Source organism: Dryas octopetala, chromosome 4 (assembly GCF_963921425.1).
Source record: "Dryas octopetala chromosome 4, drDryOcto1.1, whole genome shotgun sequence".
NCBI classification, from domain to species: Eukaryota; Viridiplantae; Streptophyta; class Magnoliopsida; order Rosales; family Rosaceae; genus Dryas; species Dryas octopetala.
Genome location: NC_141369.1, coordinates 20,420,989 through 20,433,972, shown reverse-complemented (window position 1 = coordinate 20,433,972; position 12,984 = coordinate 20,420,989). Strand labels below are relative to the sequence as shown.

At 36.5% G+C, this 12,984-nt stretch overlaps 2 protein-coding genes across 2 annotated transcripts; one reads left to right on the top strand and one right to left on the bottom strand.

Moving 5' to 3' along the window:
* Positions 1 to 1,387: 1,387 nt before the first annotated feature.
* LOC147287934 (cytochrome P450 724B1-like) lies at positions 1,388 to 4,931 on the top strand. Its single transcript, XM_086241831.1, has 9 exons — positions 1,388 to 1,713; positions 1,812 to 2,136; positions 2,557 to 2,709; positions 2,875 to 3,126; positions 3,227 to 3,313; positions 3,443 to 3,521; positions 3,682 to 3,788; positions 4,262 to 4,383; positions 4,496 to 4,931. Exons 1-9 carry the CDS (start codon positions 1,439 to 1,441, stop codon positions 4,587 to 4,589), a joined length of 1,494 nt encoding a protein of 497 aa, XP_086097957.1. The 5' UTR covers positions 1,388 to 1,438; the 3' UTR covers positions 4,590 to 4,931.
* A 287-nt stretch (positions 4,932 to 5,218) lies between these two features.
* Positions 5,219 to 12,590, bottom strand: AIR3 (Subtilisin-like serine endopeptidase family protein). The gene is made up of 11 exons (XM_086240023.1): positions 12,248 to 12,590; positions 12,006 to 12,115; positions 11,777 to 11,874; positions 11,511 to 11,675; positions 9,649 to 9,757; positions 7,862 to 8,396; positions 7,174 to 7,271; positions 6,814 to 7,059; positions 6,480 to 6,594; positions 6,171 to 6,384; positions 5,219 to 5,938 (listed from the first exon to the last, which is right to left on the bottom strand). Exons 1-11 carry the CDS (start codon positions 12,332 to 12,334, stop codon positions 5,400 to 5,402), a joined length of 2,316 nt encoding a protein of 771 aa, XP_086096149.1. The 5' UTR covers positions 12,335 to 12,590; the 3' UTR covers positions 5,219 to 5,399.
* Between the last annotated feature and the right edge of the window lie 394 nt (positions 12,591 to 12,984).

Below are 12,984 nucleotides of genomic sequence, written 5' to 3'. Positions count from 1 at the left end.
CAACCATTCACCTTTATGCAGGTAACTTACCCTTCACAACTTCCTTTGCCTATATAAATTGACTTATGTGCACAAAAACACATATAACTTCATTCACAAAAAGGCTATCAAAATACACCCAACTTGCTGAGAATAAACCCAGAAGTTCTTACCTTGTTCTTCCTTATTCTCCCAAGTTCATCACTTGTTCTTACTTGTACTTACTCAAACACCTCCAAATATACATCACTCACCTCATCATCGGAGCATATTTGGCTGGTACCACACCGGTCATTCTCCTTTGATCTTGTGTTCGTGCAGGAAGATCTTAAAGTTTACATCCACTTCATCATCCAGCAAGGCTTCCAATCAACCAGATCATCCTCCTTAAGTTGTTGTATCTCACTTACGGAAATTTACATCAACATATAACTTTAATGTTTTATATATAATATATATTTTGTTGATTGGGAGTTTAGCTTTACAATATTAATAAATAAAGGTAAAACTAAAAAAAATAGAGAAAGGTTCTTACATATAGGGTGTCCATGTGCATCATTGCATGGATGGATTACTCAATCTAGCTACTTCCATGCATTGGATTAGCAGAAAAAATAGAAAAAAGAGCACTAAATATAAAGGTTTATAATAATAATAAAGTACATATAAAAGACTTGATCAATGAACATTTTTTATGATTAAAGTTAATTATTGTGGACGTGGTTTAAATGAAATAACATTATTGACTTTTGTGTTAGGGCCACCGGCCACGTCTCCCTAATTTTAATGTGTTTTGGTATAAGCCTAGTTTTGCCACACTATTAAATATGTATGTGAACTGTTCTTTTTCTAATGCAATGAGTGTATTGTAAAGGAGAAAATTTTGAATGTAAGCCTTTGTGTCACGATGTATCAATAATACCATAACACTAATCAATATTGGTAAGACTCTAAACATACAAAAATTATATTTTTTAAAAGCTATGTGACACCAATGTTATGGAAGTAAGTGGGAGAAGATTTTGGGCCATCTGGTGATCATAATCTCTTTTTTTTTAGCTCAATACAATACAATACAATACAATACAATAATCCTTATTTATTTCTTAAAGTTGATGTGTTTTACAATAACAATTCATTCTTATTATTATAATATACTCTGTCTCTCCCCTGCATCCCTATGTTCTTTAGCAATGGCCTAGATCCTAGACTAGCAGGACAGGCTTATTTCATTTCCATGACGACCTCGGGGCCCTGGCAAAGTTGATTCACCGACAGTAATAATAAATTAAATCTGTGGTAAAAAGCCTGGTCTCTTTCCTCTCCTTATTGTGTTCTATAAATACCCTCTCTCTTTCTCTCTTTCCTACATACATAGTAATTGGTGAGAGACAGAGGGAGAGAGAAAGTCCATCATCACATCACTTGGTTCCATACAAGTTCCAATTGTGAATTGTCCATGGCTGGAGGTTTTTGGCTTGTTGTTCTGGTTGGCATGTTAGCAAGTTCCAATTGTGAATTGTCCATGGCCGGAGGTTTTTGGCTTGTTGTTCTGGTTGGCATGTTAGGCTCTGTTTTGGGTCTCATTTTGAACCACTTCCTGCCCTTGTTTTCAAGGGTTTGTCCTACACTTAAAGGGTCTTTTGGGTGGCCTGTATTGGGAGAAACGCTTAGCTTCTTGAAGCCCCATCCTTCTCATTCTCTTGGAGCCTTCCTTCAACAACATTGTTCTAGGTAAGCAATGAACCCACATTGACCCCCATTACATCAGTCTGTTTTATAATTAATTAATTGTTAAAATAATTAAAAATACTTAAATGTGTTTTGATCAGGTATGGGAAGGTGTTCAAATCACATTTGTTCTTTTCCCCAACAGTGGTGTCATGTGATGAAGAGCTGAACTACTTCATACTTCAGAATGAAGGCAGGCTGTTTGAATGTAGTTACCCAAAGTCCATCCATGGCATCCTTGGCAAGGCCTCCATGCTGGTGGCTGTGGGTGATACTCACAAGAGGCTCAGAAATGTGGCTGTCTCCTTGGTTACCATCACCAAGTGCAAGCCTGAGCTTCTCAATGACATCGAATCCACAACCATTCGTATGCTTCACTCTTGGAAAGATAAACCACAAGTCGCCTTCTGTGAAGAAGCCAGAAAGGTACCACCTTTATCATGGGTTATCTTTTTTCTTTTCTAATAGTGGTTGATTAATAACAATCTTAATTTTCTTTTCGACCAAAAAAATTTAGTGACTTTGAGGTAAAAAAGGAAACGAATTCATTTGTAAAAGAGTAGTTTTTGTTTTCTTAAATGATTTTTTAAATTTTTTTTATCTGAAAATAGCGATTTGAATTTGAGATATCTTTCAATATTAAGAATAGAAATATCACTAAATTAATATTAGAAATTCTACATTTTAATATTACATACTTTGGTACCAAATGAGGGGAGGTCATTATATAAATAAGTCTTACCTTTATTAGATATGTGATATACAATATGGTATCAAAATGTACATATACTTTTATTAAAAAGTCTATGATTAACATATTTTTGGTTTGGTTTTACATGCATGCAGTTCTCATTCAATGTAATAGTAAAGCAAGTGCTAGGTTTGAGCCCAGATGAGCCACAGACCACAAGAATTCTTAAAGATTTTCTGACTTTCATGAAAGGGCTCATTTCTCTGCCTCTCTATATTCCTGGAACCCCATATGCAAGAGCTGTTAAGGTACCCAAAATAACCCCAACATAACTAAAGTCTCTCTGATGATTATAATTTGTTCAAGCTAATATATAGCTTTTTCTAATGCTATAATATGCCTGGTCTCTTTTTGTTGCAAAAAAGTAGCTATATAGGCATGAGAGTGTGTGACCATCCAATGTGTCTTTACAGGCTAGAAGGAGGATATCTTTAACTGTGAAAGCAATTATAGAGGAAAGAAGAAGAATTAATGCAGGTGGGAGTAGTTGTAGTAAAAGGAATGATTTCCTTGAGATACTTCTTGGTGTTGATACCATATCTGAAGATGAAAAAGTGAGTTTCATCTTGGATTCTCTGTTTGGTGGCTATGAGACTACCTCTGTCTTAATGTCCATGTCAGTCTATTTTCTAGCTCAATCACCCTCTGCATTACAACAATTAAAGGTAATTAATTAACTATTCAATATATTATTTTCTTCTTTTTTTTTTGGCCAATAAATAAAGGGCATTTCATTAATAATTTTTTCTCTCTTTGAATATAAAGGTAGAGCATCAGAACATTAGAAAGGTGAAGCAGAAAGATGAGTATTTGAACTGGGAAGACTATAGTAAAATGGAATTTACTCAAAATGTAAGAAAAAATCTCCTTTATTTAATTAGTATTTTATAATTATATAATTATATAATTGTTTTATTTTTATTTTGTCAGAAATTTTGTACTTTTTTCTCTTCTTCTAATACTTGTACATCTCATTGGCAGGTCATCAATGAAGCTCTCAGATGTGGGAACGTTGTAAAATTTGTGCACCGAAAGGCTCTCAAAGATGTGAAATTCAGAGGTAAAAGTAACATTAAAAATATGCCTCCAGGCTCCAACACAATCAAGCATGCAATATTCATACCCTTTTGTACTTTGCAGTATTTGACGATCTGTTTAAATGAATAAATAAGTGGTCTCTTTAATTAATTAAATAAAATATGCATCTTGGCTTTCTGCAGATTATTTAATTCCATGTGGCTGGAAAGTTCTACCCGTCTTTAGTGCAGCGCATTTGGACCCTTCTCTTCATGCAAATGCTCTTCAGTTTCATCCTTGGAGATGGGAGGTAATCCCATCAACCTCATGATTTAATCCAATACCATGGCCTATCCCATTTTATTCTCATGCCCTCCAATGGATATATATATTTTAGAGAGAGAATTTGGACCCATTTGAATAATTTCACCAAACTACAAGGTCCATTCTAATATATAGTTTACTTAAAGCCCCGGAGACCTCATGATCCACATTGTATAAGTGGGTTCCACTTTTTGTGAGATTTATAATGTGATAGGTAAATATGGTACCTGTAGCTTGACTCATAAATATATTACAGTTTTGCAGCACATTGATGGTAGAAGGATGTAGGCTAGCATGCTTTCTGGTTTAGAATAGTTGACTAAATAATATGAACAACTTACGAAGGTTAATCAGTGTTGAAATATGTACATGTTTAATTAGAAATGTTATTTTTCATCTCTTTTTTGCTATATTGATTACATGAATTATTGTGGAAAAAATTCGGCCAAAAAAATTCAGAGCCAAGACCAAACGTGCAAGAGATTCACTCCCTTTGGTGGAGGGTCTAGATGCTGTCCAGCATCTGAACTTGCCAGGGTTGAAGTTGCATTTTTTCTCCACCACCTTGTACAAAATTTCAGGTACAAAATTTTCTTTTGTAATGATTGTTCTTAAAAAAATTCATACTATAATTTTATATAGTGCATTGGGGTAAGTAAATTAATGTGGAAGTTGCACCAATTTTGTGTGTAGATGGAGGACTGAGGATGATGAGCAACCTCTAGCGTATCCGTACGTAGAATTCGAAAGAGGGTTGTTACTGAACCTGGAGCATTGCCCCATTTGATCCCCCAAAACTACTCCTTAGGAGGCAGGGATGACTTGTACATGATGGTGAGGCTCAAAGAAGACCATTTGCATGAGAAGCTTGCTGTCATCTCTTAATTTCTTTTTATTTTGGTGTTTTTCCACCAACCTCAGTGTTCCTCATTTTCCCTTTTTGGGTGGTTGGAGTAGTACTCTTGGAGATGGGCACCTACCTCATTATTCCTTGGTGGGGCTATAGCTAGCTAGAGCCTTTCATTCCACGTTTACATAGATCTCTGTGAAGTTCTAATCCTGTAAACTTTTAATTCCATTCCAAAGTTTCTTTACATGAATGATGATGTTTAATCTCCTCTTCTCACTCCCTCCTTATTAGCATGATAATAATTATGTTGTGATCGCTTGAATCCAGTCCAACCTGATTATTAGCAGGTTAGATTTGACTCTACTAACATAAATAATAAACACGGGTCAGATTAGTGACAAATAAGAATAATCCGATACTTTTTTTTTATGGTTTTTGTGTCAAAACAGTTTGGGATTGGGTCAGGCTTAACCAGGTTTCAACCCCTTGTACTATTCAACACAACTGGATCATGCAAAGGAGATATAAAGCAATATTTATGCAAAGGAGATATAAAGCAATATTTATTGTGGTACTTCAGATATCACCCTGGACAGCTGGACTTATCGGTTTTGAACTTAATAGACATCATGTTTTTGTAGTAGTGTACAAATCCACTCGAGGAATAATATTATCTACTAGTTAGAACACAAGCTAGTAGAGCTTGGTGAGGTCATCCAAAATTAGATGAAGCAAATTTGCCTACTTCTAGGCGGCCTTTACCACGATGGGACTCGTTACATAGTGCTTACCATCTGACCATATCAACTTCCCAAATACATAGTTGGCTGCTGCTTTGGCATCTTTAACCTTCAGGATTACATTAAAGCTCTTCTCCTCACCTACTTTCTTGAACTCCAACTTCTTTGGCTTAACAGAAACCAATATGCCATCTGGGTTTTGGACATGAGCCCTATAAGTTCCTCGAGAACCGACATTTTTCACTATTCTAGTCACCGCAAGGGTTCCAGAGAGTTTAGGGACAGTGATTGAGGGGTAGTTGAGGTTAGTGAGACTAATGGCAGGGTTGGGGCATTCATAGGGACTCCCTGAGAACATTTCAATTTGTGTTTCATTGTACCCCACTGCACATAGGACATTCAAGTAATCATGAGGGGATAAATCATAAACCAACCCAGGATCCATAGCACTGTTTGGTCGAACATGTCCTGCGCCGTAGCTAAATGGTGTTGCTTCAGAGAAAGAAGCATTGAGCATTTGTTCCAAGCTATTATCTCCCGTCGTCGCTGTAGAATATGAGAATTGAAAGAAAATATCAGAAAGAAAAGTAATGTTCTCTTGCCGAATAGTCATTTTGGCCCATATTGTTCTTTTAACCCGGAGAAGATGACGGAATAGACAAGAAAACTTGGTCTATTTTTTTTTTTCGTTTTTCCCTTAAGCATACTTGAAAACCAAACTTAGCCATGAGAAATAAACTCCAAGTGAAGTGAAATAAAAGTACTAGAGTCTTCTTACCGGTCGTCATGATTGCAGATTTAATAGCTGCAGGACTCCAGTGAGGATAGAGGGTTTTAAGAAGGCCACAAATGCCGGAAATATGTGGACATGACATTGATGTTCCTGACACCGAGTTGAATAGAACTCGCCGTGTGTCAAATATTTGATTCGTAGGCCCTTGTGCTTCACTGTAGGCTGCTATGACACTCACTCCTGGTGCAGTGATGTCAGGCTGAATGTACAACAAGAGTTACTGAATATTTAAAACACATGAGAAGAAAATTTAGAGAGTCACTCTGATGAATAGAATTGTAATGCTAATAACACCTTAAGGATGTCTGGTGTAATGGTGTTGGGTCCCTTTGATGAAAATGCTGCCATGAATGGAGCTGGCTTCGTTCCCAATTGTGTTGTTGCCCGATTTATGTAAGCCGTTGGAGACCTGTCAAAAAAAGAAAATGTAAATTTCTCAATTAATGAGTGTACCGATTATCATAAAAAGCTGATGATGGGACTAGCTAGATGTGTGTTACTGAGATGAACCCGGCCTAACTAATGAATCAAATGCAGTTAGTGCTGTCAGCTCTTGGTGCAGTGCATATAAGGTGCATAGCCATGGTTTTGGATCAACATAATAGTGTTATTGGCAATGTCATCTTACTTGGTCGAATTGATGTAAGCAAAGACGCGGTTGCCATCAGTGAAATTTATATGTGAAGCAGGGAGGACATGTGGATCAGCAATAATTTCATTCCCGGTAAGCTCACTGTTGGCAAGAATCATCCCCACAGCGCCAGCCAGTAAGGCTTGCTCACCCTTGTCCACTCTTGCATTGTCACCTCGAAGGCAGGCCAAGATCTTTCCTTTCACCTTACGGGGGTCAAGCGTGCCAGGCTTGCATAACAGACTGCAGCATCATATGAGCAGATTACTATAAGCTAAGAGCTTGAATATGGTAGTGTTTAAGAAAAATTAGATATAAGTTATAATAACAAGAACTTGATGTTGTTCTTCTCCTTACGCTTCTTGAGCTGATACATTAGCTGCTTTAGCATCTTTAGCGCTAATAAGTTTGTAGAACCTCTTGCTCCTCATGGCCACAGCCGATAAGCTTTGTCCCTTCACAACAAAGTGGATAAAGTTACTATGGATTTGTATAATTGTGCAGAATATATAATGTAAATTCCTCTCAAACACCCCCCTCATATTCTCTAACATGTTGCATGCAATGCTGTTCAAGTTGGGTAGGTTGGATCTCATCCACTCCATTTGAACTAGGGTTTAGGAAGGGTCCTGTTGATTAATCATTGATGAAAAACTATTATCAAGATGCTATAGAAGTGTATAGGAATTTGTGGCATGTCTTATCATGCTGAGCTTCTTTCAACCATTTGATGACAATTCTGCGGTAAAGATTAAGTAACTGGACCTCTCTGTTTGAATTAGAACAAATGGAGAGGATCCAAACCCGGACCTCATGTCATGTGTTTATCCTATATATCTATTAAGTAATGGTAGGTACTCTGAAACTATATCGTCATATGGTCTAGTACATGTTTGTTAGAACCTGTTAAAACTTTTTTGACTCTCCAAATAACCTAATCACTTTTGCCTGCAGATAAAATACCAAACACAAGGTGAAGAATGTGGAGTGAACTATTGGTAGCCTCTTTCTCCTCTGTGTAGTATAAGAAGGGACTATAGCTAACCTTGAAGCGCATCCAGTTACCAAGGGTGACATAACTGGGGAACTCCCTATCCATGGTACTGGCGCCAACTGTGATCTGCCATGGCGCTACATTGGAGACAGTACCATCAGCTGGACCAGAATTTCCAGCTGAGCAAACCACCACAATGCCATGCTTAACAGCATGGAAAGAGCCTATAGCAACACTGTCATTGAAGAATGTAGTGGTATCCCCACCCAGTGACACAGACAATACATCAACACCATCATGGATAGCCACATCAAATGCAGCCAGTATATCTGCTTCAAAGCACTCATTTCCATTTACTGGAGGCCAACACACTTTATAAGCTGCCACCCGGGCTTTCGGTGATCCACCCTTTGCTGTTCCATTACCATAACCGAAGACACTTGCCCCAGTTACAAAATTACCACCAGCTGTTGATAAGGTGTGAGAGCCGTGGCCTTCATTGTCGCGTGGTGAGTCAAAGGAGGAGTTGAGGGGGCCAACAACTGCAGCAAAGCCTTTGTTGAAGTATCTTGCTCCAATTAGCTTCCTTTCATGCAATAGTTTTGCAACAATTGTTACTAATTACCAATGAGTTACAAGATTCACATTGGATAAACCACTTAAAAATAGAATTAATCCATCACAAAATCCAGAGGGAAAAGATGCTAAAACAAGTCAAAAGCTGCCCTTTACAATATGACAAATACACTTTTCAGGGCATTTAGGTGTACTGGGGATTACATACATTGATACATGTAGATAATAAAGTGCAGACTGTGCAGCAGGACAAAAATGGTGTTCTGCACCTGTCTTCTCTCTCATTTATTAAAATAGAATTTGTTTGCTTGCTAAATTGTTATGCTGGCTTGCCTGGGAGACAACAGTAGACATGTTGGATTGGAAGAAGCTTGATCTAAAGAAATCTCCTTATAATATATATGGGTTAAAATTGGTAACAGAAAATAATTTTTTAATGTCTTGCTTTTGGACTACAAGAAGTGAGTATTTAAGAGCAGTTAACAGAAGTTGGACTTGTTTAATGAAAGATAGGATCATATGGATGGGGCCTGGGGCACCTTTTTTCATGGTAGCTGTTGGACAAAGAGTCTGACAACAACAACTTGATTAATTTATTCTCCTAACTGGGTATCCACACAGTAGCCAATAATGATTTAGGAAACTTTTAAATGAGCAAGTTGAAACCTTAGAGAAGGATGTAGTTTTCAAATATAAAGCTAATTAATTAAAAGTTAAGCAAACATTAATCTAATTACAGCAATGCATTTTGAAAATGGGATCAGATACAGGGCATTGAAGCAGTAACAGGCCACCAGGACATGCATATACTCAACCACATAAGCTCCAAAAGCACATAGAGGTGATGACAATAAGCAATTGGACCCCAAGAGAAAATGTTTGCAGTTTTATCTACTTGATTTAAATAAGGCAGAGTTATCTCTCTTACCCACTTGGATGCTGGTCTAAGGTTTCCAAAATAAGTATAGGCTCAGTCAGCTTTAATGAGAAAATTCCAAATGAGTTCTGCTTTATAGTACCATTTCCCCCACTAATAAAGTAGATCACCTTTGTTGGACCATCCAAGGTTGATCACAAAGAATAAAGAAGAAGGCTTTCTTGCTTCACTTTTAACACATTTTAGCAATGTGCATATCATGTTTAATTCATATTATGATAATCAATTACATCATTAAATTGAAAATTTGATACATAATGCTGTAGAAAACCAAACAGAAAGAAAATTAATCTTCTGCAGAAAACAGTAATAAAATAGTGGGTACCTGTTGCAGTGGAATGCAGTATCTGTTTCATTTTGGCAGATTCCTTTCCACTTGGATGGAATCGGTCCATACCCTTCATCACTAAAGCTCTTGGATTCTGCCCATGCGCCTACCAGAATCACATTGAACCACAGTAAGGCTAAAGAATGCTCAACAAGAAAGCAATAGATATTGTGTTTGAAATTATATGGGAAAAATTTTATCAAAAAGGCATGAATTTTGACCTTAAAAAGTTAAAAGTGATCATGTGTGCCACGCAAATGATCTATTTTGGAAGGAATAGGCTTTTTTACCCAAATACCCCTAGACTATTGGGGGTGTGCTCTCGTACTACTCAAACTTTTTTTTCTTGCCAATTTACCACCTGAAGTATTAATATGTGTCAATGTGGCACCTACAGTCAATTTTTCTGTTAAATTATCAACTTTTTTCTCAAACTTTCTTGTTTGCCCTTAAGTATAATTAAGAAGAGAAAGAGAAGGTGAGGAAGGGAGGCCGGCATCGTCGCTGATGGGTCGGCGTTGGGGTGAGGGTGGGTTGGCTGGGTTTGTTTTTTCTTTTTTTAAGTGTACTTGAATTTTAGTTTTGTTTTTCAGATATTTTATAATATGAATTGACAATATTACCCTTCAAGTTAACAGAAAAATTAATAGAAATGGATGACAGGTGCCATATTGGTACATATTGATACTTCAGATGATAAATTGACAAGAAAAAAAATTTGGGTGGTATGAGAGCACACCTCCTATCAATGTCGGCTCAAGCATAAGGCGAGCAAGGCCTCTACCTAGGGCCTCATATTGAAAGTATTTGACACACTATTAAAAAAAAAAACTTTAAATATTTATAATTAGTCAATTAGGCCTCATAATTTATAAAGAGGCTTTTCACTCTCTTATTATTAGTAATAATTATGTCTAGTAGGAAATTTATCTGAATATGAAAAAACTTAAGGAAAAAAGGCCTCCTCATTTAAGATTTTTTTTTTAAAAAAATATTTTTGAATAATATATTTGGAAGGCCTCTTGTTTAATTTCGCCTTAAGTCTCACTTTTCATTGAGCTGTTGCTACCCCCTATAGTCCAAGTGATATTTGGGTAAAAAAGCCAATTAAGGAATATATAACAACATGACGAAATGGGTCACTTTTAACATAAAGAAAAAGTTTAGAGTGCAGACTGACAAAAAAAAAATCATATCCTAAATTGACACAGGGCAAAAAATGCATTTCCTTTTGGTAAACATTTCCCAAATTATATATTATTCACAATATTTAATCACATCCAAATTGCCTATGCTAACGTTTCAGTAGACCCACCACAAATAATTGCACCCTCTTCATGTTTGTTTATAGAGAGACAATCACAAAAAGAAAAGGACAGGCTGGACAGCCAGGTAATGCCAAGAATCTTTTTTGATTGCAGTAGCTGTACAAACAATTTTAGTAATACATGCACGTGCACTAGTAATGCTTTTGGCTGAGATCAAGAAGTTGGTTTATCTAAGCACCAAAGTAATACTGGTTGAAAAAAATGAAAAAAACAAAAATAATTGATGGTGAATTGATTACTTTAAAAAGTAATCAATCATTAACATTAGTTTTTAATTGGTAAATGTTCATTAAGACCAATTTTATAACCTTAGATGTTGAAAAAAATACTCTTGTTATAAGCGGTCAACGATCCAGATCAAAATTATTGCATTTTAAAAATGCATTTGGCAAGCATCAAGCTGATTGATTAATTCAATACTCTTTTACTGCATGAATTGGGGGTGAACTTGACTTGAAAGTTAAGGAAAAATAAATTAAAAAGTCACCCAAATAACCAAAAAAAAATGAAAATGGAAAAAAAAAAACTGACCAGTATCAAGGTTTCCTATGATTGTATCTTCACCATATCTTGCCTTCTTCCAGATTGAATTGGGGGGAGTAACACCATCATGCTCAAGTCCCAAGAAGTCCCATGATCGAGTTGTGTGTAATTTTTTCCCCTTGTTCAAGAAAACTGAGACTACTTTTGGATGCTCTGCAGTGTTTCAATGACAGTACATAAGAGAAGAGAAATAAGATCAAGTACATAAAAACAGAGAAACCAGAGGAGAAAAAAGATTAGATAGAATTTCTCACTAGCTATCTGAGCTGCTTCTTCTTCTTCTAATGTGGCCGCAAAGCCATTGATGTGCCTGGTGTATGAGTAAAAGATCGATTCTCTTGCAACTTCATGGCTGCATTTTGCAGAACATAATTCAAACAGTTGAAGAACTGGACAAGAATACATATAATATATATGATATGATATGATTCACAAAATGGGGTGTTTTACTTGGTACTATATAATAGATATGTATTTATGTACCTGCCCAAGAATAACCCAAGAAACTCATAGTGATTCTCTGTCACTCGGTTTAATTCAAGCTGTGACAAATTTGGGGGATGTGAATGTGCTCCCAAGTACACCACATAGGACTACAACCACAAGCAAGTAAGTTTATTGGAAAAATATGAAATCACCACTAGTGTAGTATTACTACCATTAGTGCAATGAAAGCAACTTTTCAAATTTTTTAATGGAAGCAAAGAGAAGGATTGAATGCTCACCTTTTTGATGGCAAAGGTGGGTCTGTGCAGTACTAGAGAAGAAAGAAGGAAAGACAGGAGGTAAAGGGCAATGGTTGGTAGCCTCATTGCTTGCTTGACCCTCTTGAGGAACCCAAAGTTGGGTTTTTATGGTATTTTAAAACTTCCAAAGATCCAGGTACCAATGTGTAAGAAGTACTACTTAACTATATTTGCTGCATAATGTGATTATTGTAAAGACAAATTGCAACTTAGACTAATAGACTGTGGACCCTATTGGGATATTATTATATTTTTGTAAGATAATAATTGAATATATGAAGGTGCAAAGAAAAAAGGAAGGGTTAGTATAGTGGGGGAGTCTGACTTTTTTTTTTAAAAAAACTTATGTAGCCCACCAAGTAGCCAATAAGGATAACACAGTGATATTGACGAATGAGGAACTGCCACATGTAGAAAATATTGGATGCTAGCTAGCTCAAGCTTTTCCATTGCCGGCTGATGAGAAATGCTATCCTATGATGGATCTAAAAATGGAGGGGACCTTCCTTGAGGTATTGGCTATATATCGTTTTCATGAAAGCCAGGTTTTGATCAGTTTGGATTGGTGCTATATATGATGTCCAATGGGGGCTTTGTTACAAGAATCTTTGTGGTTGAAATGTGATGTTTCACTAACATATATATGCACGCTTGAGAGGAAGGAAGGAATAAAGTCCTGAAATCGAATCCTGGGTTTGGTAGGTTGGGGTTGGGAG

Coding starts and splice junctions, on each gene's coding strand:
- LOC147287934 (XM_086241831.1), top strand. CDS start 1,439: ATGGCTGGAGGTTTTTGGCTTGTTGTTCTGGTTGGCATGTTAGCAAGT. Junction 1,714..1,811: donor CTTCAACAACATTGTTCTAG/GTAAGCAATGAA, acceptor TGTTTTGATCAG/GTATGGGAAGGTGTTCAAAT. Junction 2,137..2,556: donor TCTGTGAAGAAGCCAGAAAG/GTACCACCTTTA, acceptor ACATGCATGCAG/TTCTCATTCAATGTAATAGT.
- AIR3 (XM_086240023.1), bottom strand. CDS start 12,334: ATGAGGCTACCAACCATTGCCCTTTACCTCCTGTCTTTCCTTCTTTCT. Junction 11,875..12,005: donor CTTGGGTTATTCTTGGGCAG/GTACATAAATAC, acceptor TGCAAAATGCAG/CCATGAAGTTGCAAGAGAAT. Junction 6,385..6,479: donor TTACACCAGACATCCTTAAG/GTGTTATTAGCA, acceptor TTGTACATTCAG/CCTGACATCACTGCACCAGG.